At 34.6% G+C, this 14,588-nt stretch overlaps 1 protein-coding gene across 1 annotated transcript; it reads left to right on the plus strand.

Annotated features, from left to right (window-relative positions):
* The first annotated feature begins 9,233 nt into the window (after window positions 1-9,233).
* LOC111800655 (uncharacterized) lies at window positions 9,234-12,234 on the plus strand. The gene is made up of 10 exons (XM_023684453.2): window positions 9,234-9,330; window positions 9,493-9,742; window positions 9,822-10,026; window positions 10,128-10,218; window positions 10,331-10,476; window positions 10,557-10,800; window positions 10,900-11,004; window positions 11,081-11,263; window positions 11,344-11,548; window positions 11,639-12,234. Exons 2-10 carry the CDS (start codon window positions 9,523-9,525, stop codon window positions 12,124-12,126), a joined length of 1,887 nt encoding a protein of 628 aa, XP_023540221.2. The 5' UTR covers window positions 9,234-9,330; window positions 9,493-9,522; the 3' UTR covers window positions 12,127-12,234.
* Window positions 12,235-14,588: the final 2,354 nt, after the last annotated feature.

A 14,588-nucleotide genomic window follows, 5' to 3' on the forward strand; every position in this document is an offset into this window, starting at 1 on the left:
ATAACGCCAGCTGATACCTGGTCCGTGACCCATGACTGCAGATATCTTCTTCGCGCGCGGCACTCGCGAGTGGACACTCTCGGGGCGTGTAAGACATTTTTTGACCTGTTCGATTGCTATTTGCCCTATTTTTGTCGTGGTTCCAATTCTAACCATATTTTTATGAAAATATGGACCTAATTTAGAAAATCAATATTGTTGGACACCCTACTTGCATAGAAACGCTACCGAAAGAGCACGCGTCAACCAAGTAAGTCATTACACGAAATTTTAGGAAGAAATACTTGTAGGAATCGCTTGGTTAGATAATAAGATAAAGTATTCTGAGGAGTCCATCATATTTTATAATTCCGCTTAAGATGTATTTGTTTATTCATGTTGAAAGAAGGATGGAAAAATTGTGAACTCTGTGTTCCAGGTGTTGATGGATGTTATTGCCCTATTGAGCATGTTTGCCTATTTTGTATGAACTATGTATGATATATCTAGATGTTGATATTTCCCATCAAGTAAATGCTTGTTGTTGCACACTAAGATAATGTTTATGAATCGTTATTATGATAAGCCTAGGGATTCATGATTAGATTGACGAGTCATTGAGTTTAGACCTATCCCTTCCCTAGGAGCCTAACAGATCACCACGACAAATAAAGTACTTTAAGAGTGTTCTTAGGCTGCTATTTGTGTGAACGGTATTTAGAGCTTCGTGGGAGGACCAGGGGTTTCTGATCAGTTCTCACTACTCCTAGCCGTTTCGCATGGGAAATGTGTCCCCACGTCGTACAGCCCATTAGCTGCATGGGAAAGGGTTAGGTCGCGCCCCCAACAAGGGATTATTATGGGCTTAAAAGGTACTCAACACACCCCTAAGCAAGATACCATATAGTCTTAGATAACCATGAAGAGGTAGACCTCAAGAGAGACATCGGTCATTATAGCTCGGCATAAGAAACTCTTAGGTATTAAATGAAAGAATGTAGAACCAGAGGAGCTCCAAGGGGCTATGACTAGAACCAGACATCCTAGAGCGAATGAGAAGCTCGTGTTTTTCTGTTAAGCCTAGAGCGCGATGAGAACCAGACATCATAGATATATTAGTCCAAGGTTCGTTATGTACATTTCCAAGGAGTATAGAATCCATTTAGTTGTGATCTAGATTTAGCTTCTTTGCATTTAAAACATTGGCTACAAAACTTATGAACATCATGCTTCATCCTCAGCTAAAAGAATTATTCATGCAACATACTATGAGTTTCTTTAATCCCAAAATATCTCATTAAGTCATCACGATATGCTTCTTTTACAAGCAAATCTCTTATAGAAGATTTAAGAATACAAAGCTTACTTTTCTTAAATAGGAATTCATGAAACATATAATAATTATCTTTTTTACAAGACAAGATGCATAAATAGTTTCAAAGTCTTGGTCATCCCTATATAATTCCCTATATAATTCTTTAATATGCTAAAATTGAAGAATTTTTACACTAACAGAAGTAAAGAGATTGTACCTTCTAGATAATGCATCAGCAACATCTTTACCTTGCTTATATTTGATACAAAAATATTTTAATAAACTCCACCCACTTTTCATGTCTACGGTTCTATTTGCTTTGACCCTTAAGATACTTCAAACTTTCATGATGGATCACATATTCTCTGGGCCATCAGTAGTTTTGCCACACGTGCAATGTGTGAACTAAAGCAAACAATTTTTTTATCATAGGTAAGATAGTTCATTATTTCACCATTCAGTTTTTCATTAAAATACATTAATAGTTTTCCATCTTACATCAAAACAGCACCTATATCTAAACAAGTTACATCACACTTAATTTCAAATATTTTATCAAAGTTATAAAAGACAAGTAATGGTGCGTTGGTTAATTTCTTCTTAAGCTCATTGAATGCATTCTCTTGCATATCCCCATTTAAAAACAACTTTCTTTTTTCCCTAAGTATTCAATGGTGAGCTATGTGCTAAAATCTTTTATAAATCTCCAACTAACCCATGAAAACTACTAACTTCCCTTCTATTTTTTTTTAAGGTGCTGGCAATCCCTAATTTTTTAAACTCTCTTTGTCTACTTCTACCCCATTTTTACCAACCATAAAGGAAAAAAAAGTTAACTTTTTCATGCAAACATTACACTTATTAAATTAGAATAAACTCTCTCTTTTCTAAGCATAACAAAACTAACTTAACATACTTCATATGCTCTGACAAAGTCTTCTGATAAATTAAAATATCATCAAAATACACATCAACATGTTTTCCCCAATATTCTCTCAAAATATTATTCAGTAAGCGCTTAAATATACTAGGAGCGTTAGTTAACCCAAAAGGCATAACAAGTCATTCATAGAATCAAAATTTAGTTTTGAAACTTGTTTTTCATTCATCTCCTCCATGCATTCTAACTCGATAATATCCAAATTTCAAATCAATCTTTGTAAATAGACATGAACCATGCAATTCATCAAACATATCGTCTAGCCTAGAAATAGAATGTTGATACTTTACAGTGAATTCATTGATGGCTCTAGAATCCACGCACATCCGCCATGTTCAATCTTTCTTTGGCACCAATAAGATGAAGGAGAATGAACTCTTCATCCATATAGTGAAGGCATTGGGAACCGTTTTGATTTTTATTAAGAATTAAAACAAAACAATTAACATGAGAGTAAGAACTCTACTTTTGTAGAAACCATAGTTTGCAAGACTCTTTGAAGTATTACAAGCTTGAAAGTTCTTCCATATTCCACAAGATCTTCCTTGCTATGACTCGAACACAAGGTCAAGGCTTGTGAGAGCTTGTTGAAAGAAAATACTAAAATGATTGGAGAAAGAGAGTTTCAAGAGAATTCTCTAGAGATTAGTTTCATTCTCGAGAAAAAATGGGAGAGATTCGTGTGCACTCGGGTCAACCCTAAAGTCTTATTTATAGGGACTCTTGGAGAATATTTGTCAAGTAATATATTTGAATATCTAATATATTAAGATATAATATCTTTATAAATCATATTTAAATATTATAAGATATTATAATATATATTTAACTAATTTGAATTTCATTTAAATTTTAAATATATTTTTATTTGAGGGATCAATATACATAATTGATTTAATATTTAATGGTATTAAATACAATAAATATGTTTTCCCTTTTAATATATCTAATATATTAAATATTAATTTAAACCCTTCAAATTAATATAGTTTTTCTCATCTAATATATTAAATATTAATTTGAACGCTTGAAATTAAATTATTATTTATTTATTTATTTAATATATCTAATATATTAAATATAAATTTGAACGCTTCAAATTTTTCTTTCAATTAAATTGAACATTTTTGCGTTACTATGAGCTACCAAGGACCTTATGGACCTAAGATTATAAGCTCCAATTATACAAAATTAATTAATTAAACTCTTTAATTAATCCATTTTCATTTATTAATTATAGATGACCACGGTAGACTTACAGTTGCACTCTTATGAATTGTAGGAAAAGTTATATCCATTGATATATTACAAGCAGGTCAATCCTTCACTAGTCATCATAATTACAATTGTGTCAAAAGTTCATTTTACCTTTGTAATTACATCTTTCACCTTAAGTACCACAGTTCTCTAATGGACAATTTGTTTATGATCCAATCATAAGCCAAGTTCCTCTTAAGCCAATGAGAGGGTGGGGCTCCATTGTTCAAGTCTCGAAATCAGTACTTAAGAGAACAACTCATCTACTTTCCTTGTATGGAAAGAAGTGAATTCATCTCATGATATTAGGTTCCCAACTCCCTATTTGGTCCGTCCCTAAAATGTTAGGCATATTGAATTGGCTAAAAGAGTTATTCTCGCCTATGCAAATTAAATGACAAGTCCTCAAAGGAAGGAGTTCATAACTCACTCATGATTAAGATCGAGTTGCATATGATCATTATGTGAAATATTAATCTTCTCAATTAACGAATTTATAAAGAGAGATAAAATATTTCTTGGTCTAGTCTTATACAAACTCGTTGTATAGAATACCCCCACTTACATGTCTTCACATAAACGATTTGAATCAAATCATTTTTAACGATTATAAAGTGAGTCATATCAATAGTGTTACAGGGATGAGGCACCTAACCTTATCCATATACTATATAGACCCTTTAAGCTATTACTTAAACACGATCCTCTTGCATGTTAACCACGTACTGTTCACCTTAGATTTCCATACAAAGTATAACAATTAAATTCAAATAAAATAATAGAACTTATGGTTAGAAACTAAATAATTAATTACAAGACTTTAGGACATAAATCCCAATAATTAATTACGGGTACAAAACATGGACTCAAAATTTCTCGTATATAGCCCTTCTCCATGAGCTTCTCTACTTGCCTCTGAATGTCTTTAATCTCAGTTGAGTTGACTCTATAAGCTGACCTATTAGGAATGATAGCCTTCGGAATGAAGTCTATTTTATGTTCGATAGCTTTAATAGGAGGTAGTCCTTTAGATACTTCATCTTGGCACACGTCCTCAAATTCCTGTGAAAGAGATTGAACATACTAGATAAAGACAAGTTGTCATCGTTAGAGACCAAATATAATTTCTTGTACATATACAAATATAGTTTTTTTTTTTTTTTTTTTTTTTTTTTTTTTTTTGAAAACCTTTCCCTTCTCACCTCTCAACCCTAGCCAAACAACTCACTTTCTTTATTGTCTTTTTTTTTTTTTTTTTTTCAATTTCATCTCTTTTTTTATTTTCTTTTTACTATATTTTTTTTTTGTTTTTCTTTCAATTCTTCTTTCTCAAACAACTTTAATTGACCAGCAAATACATCTGTAGAACTCAAAAGTACGAGTGGTTTTTCTACCATCTTTTATAAAAGAATACTTTAGTGGTTTTTCTACGATCTTTTATAAAAGAATACCTTTTCAAGGTCGGCCAAGCAATATGTCTCCAGCAAGCATTGGTAACACATCACAAATAACTTCATCTTTATATTTTCTCAAAATAAAAGATATTAAAGCTTGAGAAACTACCTTCATTGTTCCACTGTCATTGAGTCATTAAGCTTGTAAGGTTTAGGATGATGTTGGGTTGGAATTTGCAACCTTTTTATCAACATGTACTTACTACATTGGTGCAACTTCCATTATCAATAACAAGACTAGAAGGAGTCTCATTTACTAAACACCTTGTGTGAAATAGGTTTTCTCTTTGATCATCAACATCATTCTCCGTAACTTGAGTTTTAATTAGTCTTCTTGTAACAAGTGTCAAATGACTCCCTATCTTCCAATTCCTCCTCATTCCCCTGGATTGCTTCTTCAACTAGCTCATCTTGGTCACTTTCCTCACTATCTGCGACAACTTGTCCATTCTTGATGATAATGACTCTTTTGTTATGACAATCACGACTAATATGACCAATTCCTTGACATTTCCAACATTTGATGTCTCTATTTCTTTCTCGAACCTCATTGTATTCCTCCACTTTTTCTTTACCCTTGAAGTTCTCAGCTTGGTTTTTTTTGTCAAGTTCATACTTGCCTCTAACCTTGAAATCTATCTTTTCAATATTTGCCTCCTTTTTCCGAGGGTTAAAAGCAGTAAACTTAGAAATAGCATACCTCTTGGAGTTCTCTCCCAATCTAGTTGCCTTGTGATTTTGACAGCAATGTATAATAATTCTTGCATATCAAAGTACGCTTGCTTATCCACTTGATGAGCAAGATTTCGATTTAACCACAAACAAATCTAGCCATTGTATCCTCCTTGTCTTCATCAATGCATGCTCTATTCATAAGGACCTCCATTTCTTTGTATATTCCTCAACACTTTTGGATCCCTGTTACAAAGTATAGAGTTTTTGCTTGAGTACTCGAGAATAATGCTAGGAATGTACTTTTTTTTCATTAATGTCTTCAATTCCTCCCACGTTTCAACTGGTTTTCATAATTTCTCCCTTTTGATTTCAAAGATGTCCACCATATAATTGCATAATCACAAAATTCAGCCACGACAAACTTCAACTTTCTTTCATCATTGAAATTATTGCAATCGAGAACATGTTCAGTTTTTCTCTCATATTGCAAATACTCATCTGGATCGAATTTCCCATAGAAAGTAGGAATTTTAAGCTTTACTCCCCCGACTCCTCTTTCTTCTCCTCTCTCATATTGGTACTCCCTCTCAAATCTTTTTTGTGCAAAAATTTATCTACCTCTTCTTCTGCCTCTTCCTCCCCTAGGACTATGTCCCGCTAAAAGGGTGATATTGTCATGTTCCTCATTTTCAACTCCTTCGTTCAATAGTACTTCCCTTCCTTGAAGATTACCTAAAGCTATTTTAATTCGTTCCATCCAGTTTGTCAACGTACTACTAACTTGATTCAAACGAATAATGGTTTCGACCTGTGCTTCTCTCCACCTAGCTTCATTGATCTACCCTCCATTTTCTCCGTCTTGGTTCATGATTGTACAAACAGTAGTTAAATATATTTAGGACCTCACACACTCATCTCACTGATTTTACACTTAGGGACACTCGTGTTTATTACACACAAGATAGACTATTTGGGCAAGTGACTATATTATGATCAAGGTAGTCTAATATATGAATAAAGCAATTATGATAATAGGAAGCTATCGAAGAAAATCAAGATAAATTAATAACACCAAAATAAAATAAAAATGATCAAACAAATAAGAGACACATATATTTGGAAAGAATTGTAGACTAAAAAATAAATTAAAAAAAAAAAAGGTCATTAAGATTTTGACTATGAGAATAATCTTTCTTTTTGACCGAATTTAGGCAGATTGAGAAAGAAAGTGTAAATTATGAAAATATATATAATCTTCGATTCACATTTTTTCTTAAAAGATTATATATATTTTCATAATTTACACTTTCTTTCTCAATCTGCCTAAATTCGGTTGAATGATAAAGATTTATAATCACAGTATTAAGGAGCAAATTTCTAATTTTTTTTTTTTCAAGATAGAAATATAATCTTTAACAATAAAATGAGAACAAAGTCAAAAGATTAGAAAAAAAAAGTGGAAATGATAGCAATAAAATAAATGGACATATCTATCAAAAAGATAAACAATGGCATAAATAAAAGATAAAATCAGAGTGATCACAAAAACAAAAATGCAACCTAGGCTCTCATACCAAATTGATAAGACAACCCTAATCTCTGAACGATCTAAACTTTTTGTTGAAGTAATAACCTTAAATAAAAAAAATTAACTCTTCCTTATACAAAATTCGGGTCAATCAAGAGATAAGCTGGAATTAGATTACCTCTTAATGAAAGATCAAGATTTGGAACGTTATTCTGAGTCACTCCCCAATCAAATTTAATCAAACTCAGATGCAATCTATCACAAACTTAGAAATGGCAAAAATAATGCAATCTATCACAAACACAAAAATATACCCAAATTGATTTGAGAGCTCAATTTCATATGTGAATTTATAATCTCACCGCAAAACAAACATAATTTACTCTCACTCCCCTTTAAATCTCCTAAAAAAGAAATCAGTTAAGTGACTTCCCACCTTCTTGCCCACTAAAAGAAATTATGAAAAAATAATAAATAAAATTTTATAAGAATTCATCAATCAAATGCAATTTATAGAAATTTTATCCAATGCTTCAACTCTCACCACAAAACAAAAAAATGAACTCTTCAAATAAATACAAAAGAAGGCCATAATTTACTCTCACTCCATCTCCTAAAAAAGAAGTCATTTAAGTGACTTACCACCCTCTGGTCCACTCCAAGAAATTATGAAAAAATAATAAATAAAATTTTATAAGAAGCAATTTATAAGATATTTTATCCAATGCTTAACTGGTCAAATATTTACTTTTGAAGCTCTAAATAATCCTCTCTCAATCGAATCAGCTTGTAACACATAAAATAATGGTTAAACCAAGCCTATCCAATTTTGTAGATGAAGAATGAATGCTTGTTGAATCTTTTTGGTCTTGGATCGTATAATAGATCCAGTTGAAACATTTGGAACACCATGATCCTTGTTAGGTTGCCTTGCATGATTTATTAGGATGGAAAATAAGGGGACCTTATGCATAATTGTATGTTCACGTGTATCAGGATACTTCTTTTATGATAGTACGGACGTGTACAATTGAAATGACCATAATTTTTACCATGTAGTAATGGTTGCTATTTCCTCTGGATTTCTAGCAACAGCCGAGAGAAGCTAGCCCAACTAGTAGGCCCAGGGGGTATGCGAGTCCACCTATGAGCCCATGCTCGCACCTGTGGGTCATGTGTAGAGAAGTATTACACATCCAATTTGGTCAGATTGGAAAGTCGCCTAAGAGAAGACAATTTTAAATGTAGGTCTCATCATTTTGTATGTGTTTGCATTCTCTCATCCCATGCGTGCGTCACGTACTAAGTATTTCTAAAAATACCCTAGCCTTGTACTATTCTTATATTTCTAGTAAAGGAAAGGCACCTCTGTACGGATGACAGTGACATTGAGTTGCAGACCATGAAATGTGTTAGGATAGTGACATTTTATTTGTTTGGTAGCTCTTCGGTTAGATTAGGGCATCATTATAATCTTTTCTTCTTGTTATTTATATTTCACATTTCATATATTTTGTTGCTTTGTTTTGAGGCATTTAATGCAAACGTTTAATTCCATGACATCGTTTTATAAATTATTTATGAATATTTTCGTATAAAAAGGTCATGTCATGCATATAGTAACGACTCTATTAGTTGCAATAAAATTAAAATTTTGTCTCAAATTTGATAAAACTTCATAAACCCATTTTATTATTAAAAGTCACTAATGGATTGAATGCATGTTCACGAAACATACTCAATATAGTAGTGGCATTTAACGACATAGACTATACATGAAGGTGCGTTGATCTAAAAGCAGCTAACAAAAGGACGAAGACTTTTCAACCAATTAAATTATAAGCCCTTGCCTATCTCTACGTGCAATTCACTCACTTCTAGCTTTCCACACCCACACGTCATAAAAACTAAATTTGCAACTTAATTATAAATAGATAAATAAAAGAAAAAAAAAAAAAGAAGGGTGCAACAAATTTCACTAAAATTAGCATTGTGATCTGAATGACTATTTTTTAACCGAGAAGGATAAAAAATAGGAATACCATAAAAACTTATTGTATAAATACTTCAAAAATTATATGCACACAAATCGGGTCTTCTCTACATCCCACTCTTATTCCTGGCAGAGAAGGATTGTTTTGTGTTCAATACTCCTTTTGTTGTCCCTCGGTAATTTTTGTAGGTAATTTTTCTAGCCATTTTCTCTTAGGTTATTTATAAGATTGATTGGTAGTGTTGTTCAAGGTATTTACCTTTAAGAATTTTGTATTCATTTAAGTGGCTTCACTAGCTATTAAGAAGACAATGTAATTAAAGTTTGTTTTGCTTGTTAATTCTATTTTAGAGTTGGGGTTCAGCCAAGGATCCATCCAAGATGACCAAGGTTCTCATTGTTTTAATGGGATTTTTTCTCATGTTTTTGTCGGAGACATTGGGAACAGGAGAACAGCTCAAATACAAAGATCCAACAAAACCATTAAATGTTCGAATCAAGGATCTACTTGGTCGGATGACTGTGGAGGAAAAAATAGGTCAAATGGTGCAAATTGAAAGGGTTAATGCTTCGGCTGATGTCATGAAAAACTATTTCATTGGTAAATATCTTACTCCAAATCTAATGCTCTCCTCGCTCTCTTAAAATACTAATACTGAACAATATAATATTAAATGTAGGGAGTGTATTGAGTGGTGGCGGTAGTGCCCCATCGAAGGATGCTGCAGCTAAGGATTGGGTGGACATGGTGAATGAAATCCAAAAAGGAGCTTTGTCGAGTAGGCTAGGAATTCCAATGATATATGGAATTGATGCTGTTCATGGCCACAACAATGTCTATAATGCAACCATCTTCCCTCACAACGTTGGACTTGGAGCTACTAGGTTACATAAATACTCCCTTTCTATTTTTTATTTTTATTCAACACTAATCATATAGCTTATTCATCCATGTAAAAATGATTTCCCTTTGATTAAACAAACAGAGACCCTGAACTCGTGAAGAATATTGGGAGTGCTACTGCACTTGAAGTCAGAGCTACTGGCATTCCTTATGCTTTTGCGCCTTGTATAGCGGTAACTTGAAACTTTTTGTTTCAATAGATAAAGATCATCTTAACACTTCTGTTACTATTTGTTGTTTGTTATGTCATGTGATTTATTTTGGAGGTTTTTGTATTTTAATTAGGTTTGTAAAGATCCGCGATGGGGTCGATGTTATGAAAGCTACAGTGAAGACCCTAAGATTGTTCAAGAAATGACTGAGATCATACTAGGTTTACAAGGAGAGATTCCACCTGATTCTCCCAAGGGTGTTCCATATGTCGGTGGGAAGTGAGTCTTCAAATATTAATCAATTTCCTTATCCGTATAGGTGTTGAAAATAACCACTATTTTCATTTATTTATGCGTAGAGACAAAGTGGCAGGGTGTGCAAAACATTACGTTGGTGATGGTGGAACAACTAAGGGTATCAACGAGAACGACACAGTAATAGACAGACATAGCTTACTTAGCATTCACATGCCAGGTTACTATCACTCGATCATTAAGGGAATTGCAACCGTTATGGCTTCTTATTCAAGCTGGAATGGAGAGAAAATGCATGCCCACAAAGAACTCCTTACTGACTTTCTCAAGAACACTCTTAATTTTAGGGTAATATGACTTCTTGATTCTACTTTGTGATTGTCACTTTGTTGCAAACATTTGATGATTTGATAAAAAGTGAGCTTAATATTGCTTCGGTCTTTTTAGGGCTTTGTGATCTCAGATTGGCAGGGTATTGATAGGATTACATCTCCACCACATGCTAATTATACATATTCCATCATAGCAAGCGTTACGGCTGGTGTTGACATGGTTAGTATTATGCTCAACACTTTAAAATGTATTTCAACAAATAATTATATGCTCATTTATAGACCTTTCAATACAGATAATGGTACCGTACAACTACACAGAATTCATCGATGACCTTACCTACTTGGTAAAGACTAATATAATTCCTATGAGTCGAATTGACGATGCAGTGAAGAGAATTTTGAGAGTCAAATTTGTTATGGGTTTATTTGAGAACCCATTAGCTGACTACAGCTTGGTTAATGAGATTGGTAAAAAGGTAACTATATGGAATATGTCTTTAATATTATGAAATAAAATATAGAAATTATGTTTTAACTCATGTTTTTCTCACAATAGGAGCATAGAGAACTAGCTAGAGAAGCCGTAAGAAAATCACTAGTGTTATTAAAGAATGGGAAATCGACTTCAACACCATTGCTTCCTCTTCCAAAGAAGGCACGAAAAATACTTGTTGCTGGCACCCATGCAAACAACCTTGGATATCAATGTGGTGGTTGGACTATCGAATGGCAAGGAGCTAGTGGCAACAACCTTACAAGTGGTATGAAAATATTACAATATAATTGTGAAGTTTTTCCTTATAAATTATTGGGACATTGTGTATGATATTTATATCATCTCCTTTTGTTAGGTACAACTGTGCTTGATGCTATAAAAGAAACGGTTGATCCTGAAACAGAAGTTACCTTTGAGGAACAACCAAATAAGGAGAGTCTCCAATCACATGAGTTTGCTTATGGCATTGTTGTAGTGGGAGAGTATCCATATGCAGAAACTAATGGTGATAGCTTGAATTTGACAATTCCCGACCCTGGTCCAAGCACCATCACAGATGTTTGTGGCGCAATGAAATGTGTAGTTATTATATTCTCAGGACGGCCTGTAGTAATCGAACCTTATATCTCTTCAATGGATGCACTTGTTGCTGCTTGGCTTCCAGGAACTGAAGGAAAAGGCATTACTGATGTATTGTTTGGAGATTACGGTTTTACTGGAAAACTTCCCCAAACGTGGTTTAAGACTGTTGATCAACTGCCAATGAACTTTGGAGATCCTAACTATGATCCTCTTTTCTCCTTGGGATATGGTCTTACTACAGAGCCCATCAAAGCTGAATGAGTGACTGCCTCAACTATTTTACATATAACTAAATGACCTCTAATACTGTATACTCAAAGTAAATTACCTACGATACTCTTTCCTCAATAAGAGTTTCTTTTTTCTGTATGCTTTCCATATTGATTGTCTACACTATTATTGTCTAATAGTATCTCGTTAGTACGTCACAACCTAAATTTTGTGGCCTAAATTTTGTGGCATGAAAAGTTAGACGTGACTGATGGACTAAGCAATGCAACATAAATGTATGACAAAACGGTTAGGAATCACGGATCTCCACAATGGTATGATATTGTCCACTTTGAGCATAAGTTCTCGTGACTTTGTTTGGGCTTCCCCAAAAGGCTTCATACCAACGGAGATATTCCTTACTTACACACCATGATCATTTACTTACACACCATGATCATTTACTTACACACCATGATCATTTACTTATACACCCATGATCATTCCCTAAATTAGCCAACGTGAGACTCCCTCAAAAAAAAAAAAAAAAAAACCCAAAACCCATAAAATTTCATGTGATTTAAACCGCAAATTTAAAATTGAATACATGTACATATTTCAGTTTGCTCATTAAAGATGGAATAGGGTTGAATTACAAAAGATGTATATCTAATATGACAACTACAAACACATTTGGACAAGACAAACGCCCCAGGTCGACATCTCATCTCTCTGTGCTACTGAACTCCCGACCACCCCACATCTTGACCAGCAGCATCATACATCTGAAAAGGAAAATGTAGACAACTTATGCTACTTGTAAGCTGTCATCGGAGGCTCGACCTAGTAGGAGACCAAGGACTTTATTTTAAGCTCTAGATGAATGACTCTTACTATTCACAAGACTTGGTTGCTAGCTCTACATAGTGATAACTAGTGTCAAAGGTTTAGGTGCTACCTCACTAGCAGGACAATATGGTGTGTGCTAGTTGTCACGGTAAGGCTTGTCCAAGGCGTGTTGCCCATGACAGGCCAAACCCTTGTCTTTCCATGGTTTTACTTTTGTATTTCTAGGAAGTATGACGTTTCGGAAAAATCATGTCTAGGCCTGCCAGACATGAATGCCTCGTATTATAGAGGGATATGGCTAGTTGTCAACTTCTCCCTACCAAAAGTTATATACTGTGAGCCTGTGAGCCGTTGTTGTTACTCTCTTGATTGCTTATATAACGTCTCTTTCAAAATCTCTCTCTGCCCTCGTTTTCTAAAACCTTCTTCTTAAACCGAGGCCAGAGGCTTGAGCATACGTCGCTTGACCGTAGGCGACGTAAGAACGAATTGGCTTAGCTCACTTGTCGTTGGAAAGTGAGTGCTGCTCAATCGCAAGTCCGCTGCCATCAAGAGTGCGATTGTGACAAGTGGTATCAGAGCTTTGTTAACTCCGTGACATAGCAAAAACCGAAACTATGTCGATGACAAAGTCGACACCCAAATCACAAGCCGACCGGCTTACTTTAATAGAGGAGGAAATGTTGTTCCTCAAAGAAGTCCCTGACACCATCCGCTTCTTGGAAGTACGGGTGACGGAATTGAATGGAAAAATCGTAGAAATCGACGCAATGGGCAACCGCCTGGATGGGTTGTCAATCTCAGAACTAATGTTTCGAGTGTTCTCGCTCAAAGAAAGAGTTGCTCCTACGAGCAGCTCAAGACCTTCTGGTAGCCCTGATAGCTCTGTCACGCACAAGGAGAGACGTGGCGAAGAGTTCGACGTGCTACAAAATACCATGATGAGTTTGTTCAATGGATTAGCTGACGAATTCAAAACAACGACCGATGTCATCCAAGAAAAGATAGCCGACATGAACACCCGAATTGGGGTGACCATGAAAGCCGTGGAGAATGTTACAACTGGGCAAACTCATACAGGATCCAACAAACTGAAGTTCCCAGACCCCAGACTCTTCAAAGGGGATCAGGACGCCAAAGAGTTAGAGAACTTCATCTTTGATGTCGAACAGTACTTCAAAGCCACAACGGCTTGTACCGATGACATAAAAGTGATAGTAGCCTCAATGCATCTCATAGACAATGCAAAACTTTGGTGGCGTACGAAGGTGCAAGACATTGAGAATGAATTGTGCACCATCGACTCGTGGGAAGACCTCAAGAGAGAGTTGAGGGACCAATTTTCCCCCGAAAACGTAGAACATATGGCAATGGAAAAACTAATAACCTTGAAACAAACTGGAAGCATAAGGGACTATGTCAGACAGTTCTCGACCCTGATGCTAGATATCAGGGGCACATCAAATAAAGACAAGGTATTTTTCTTTATAAATGGGTTACATGTTAGGATCGCACAACAACGCACACGCTCGATCTAGATGAACACAAAGAAAAGGATAGAGAAAATTGCAAGGAAAACTCTAGCTAAAAGGATTTTTTATTGATGACTTCAGGTATGTACAACAAGAGAGATTACAGAGAATAGAAAGTACATTTCCAAAGCT

This window comes from Cucurbita pepo, chromosome 8 (assembly GCF_057944985.1).
Source record: "Cucurbita pepo subsp. pepo isolate OVF chromosome 8, ASM5794498v1, whole genome shotgun sequence".
Lineage (NCBI taxonomy): Eukaryota > Viridiplantae > Streptophyta > Magnoliopsida > Cucurbitales > Cucurbitaceae > Cucurbita > Cucurbita pepo.

Excerpts from the sequence above, each read along its gene's own strand:
- LOC111800655 (XM_023684453.2), top strand. The coding sequence starts at position 9,523 with ATGACCAAGGTTCTCATTGTTTTAATGGGATTTTTTCTCATGTTTTTG. Across the intron at positions 9,743-9,821 it reads CATGAAAAACTATTTCATTG|GGAGTGTATTGAGTGGTGGC; the intron begins GTAAATATCTTA and ends TATTAAATGTAG. Across the intron at positions 10,477-10,556 it reads GTTCCATATGTCGGTGGGAA|AGACAAAGTGGCAGGGTGTG; the intron begins GTGAGTCTTCAA and ends ATTTATGCGTAG.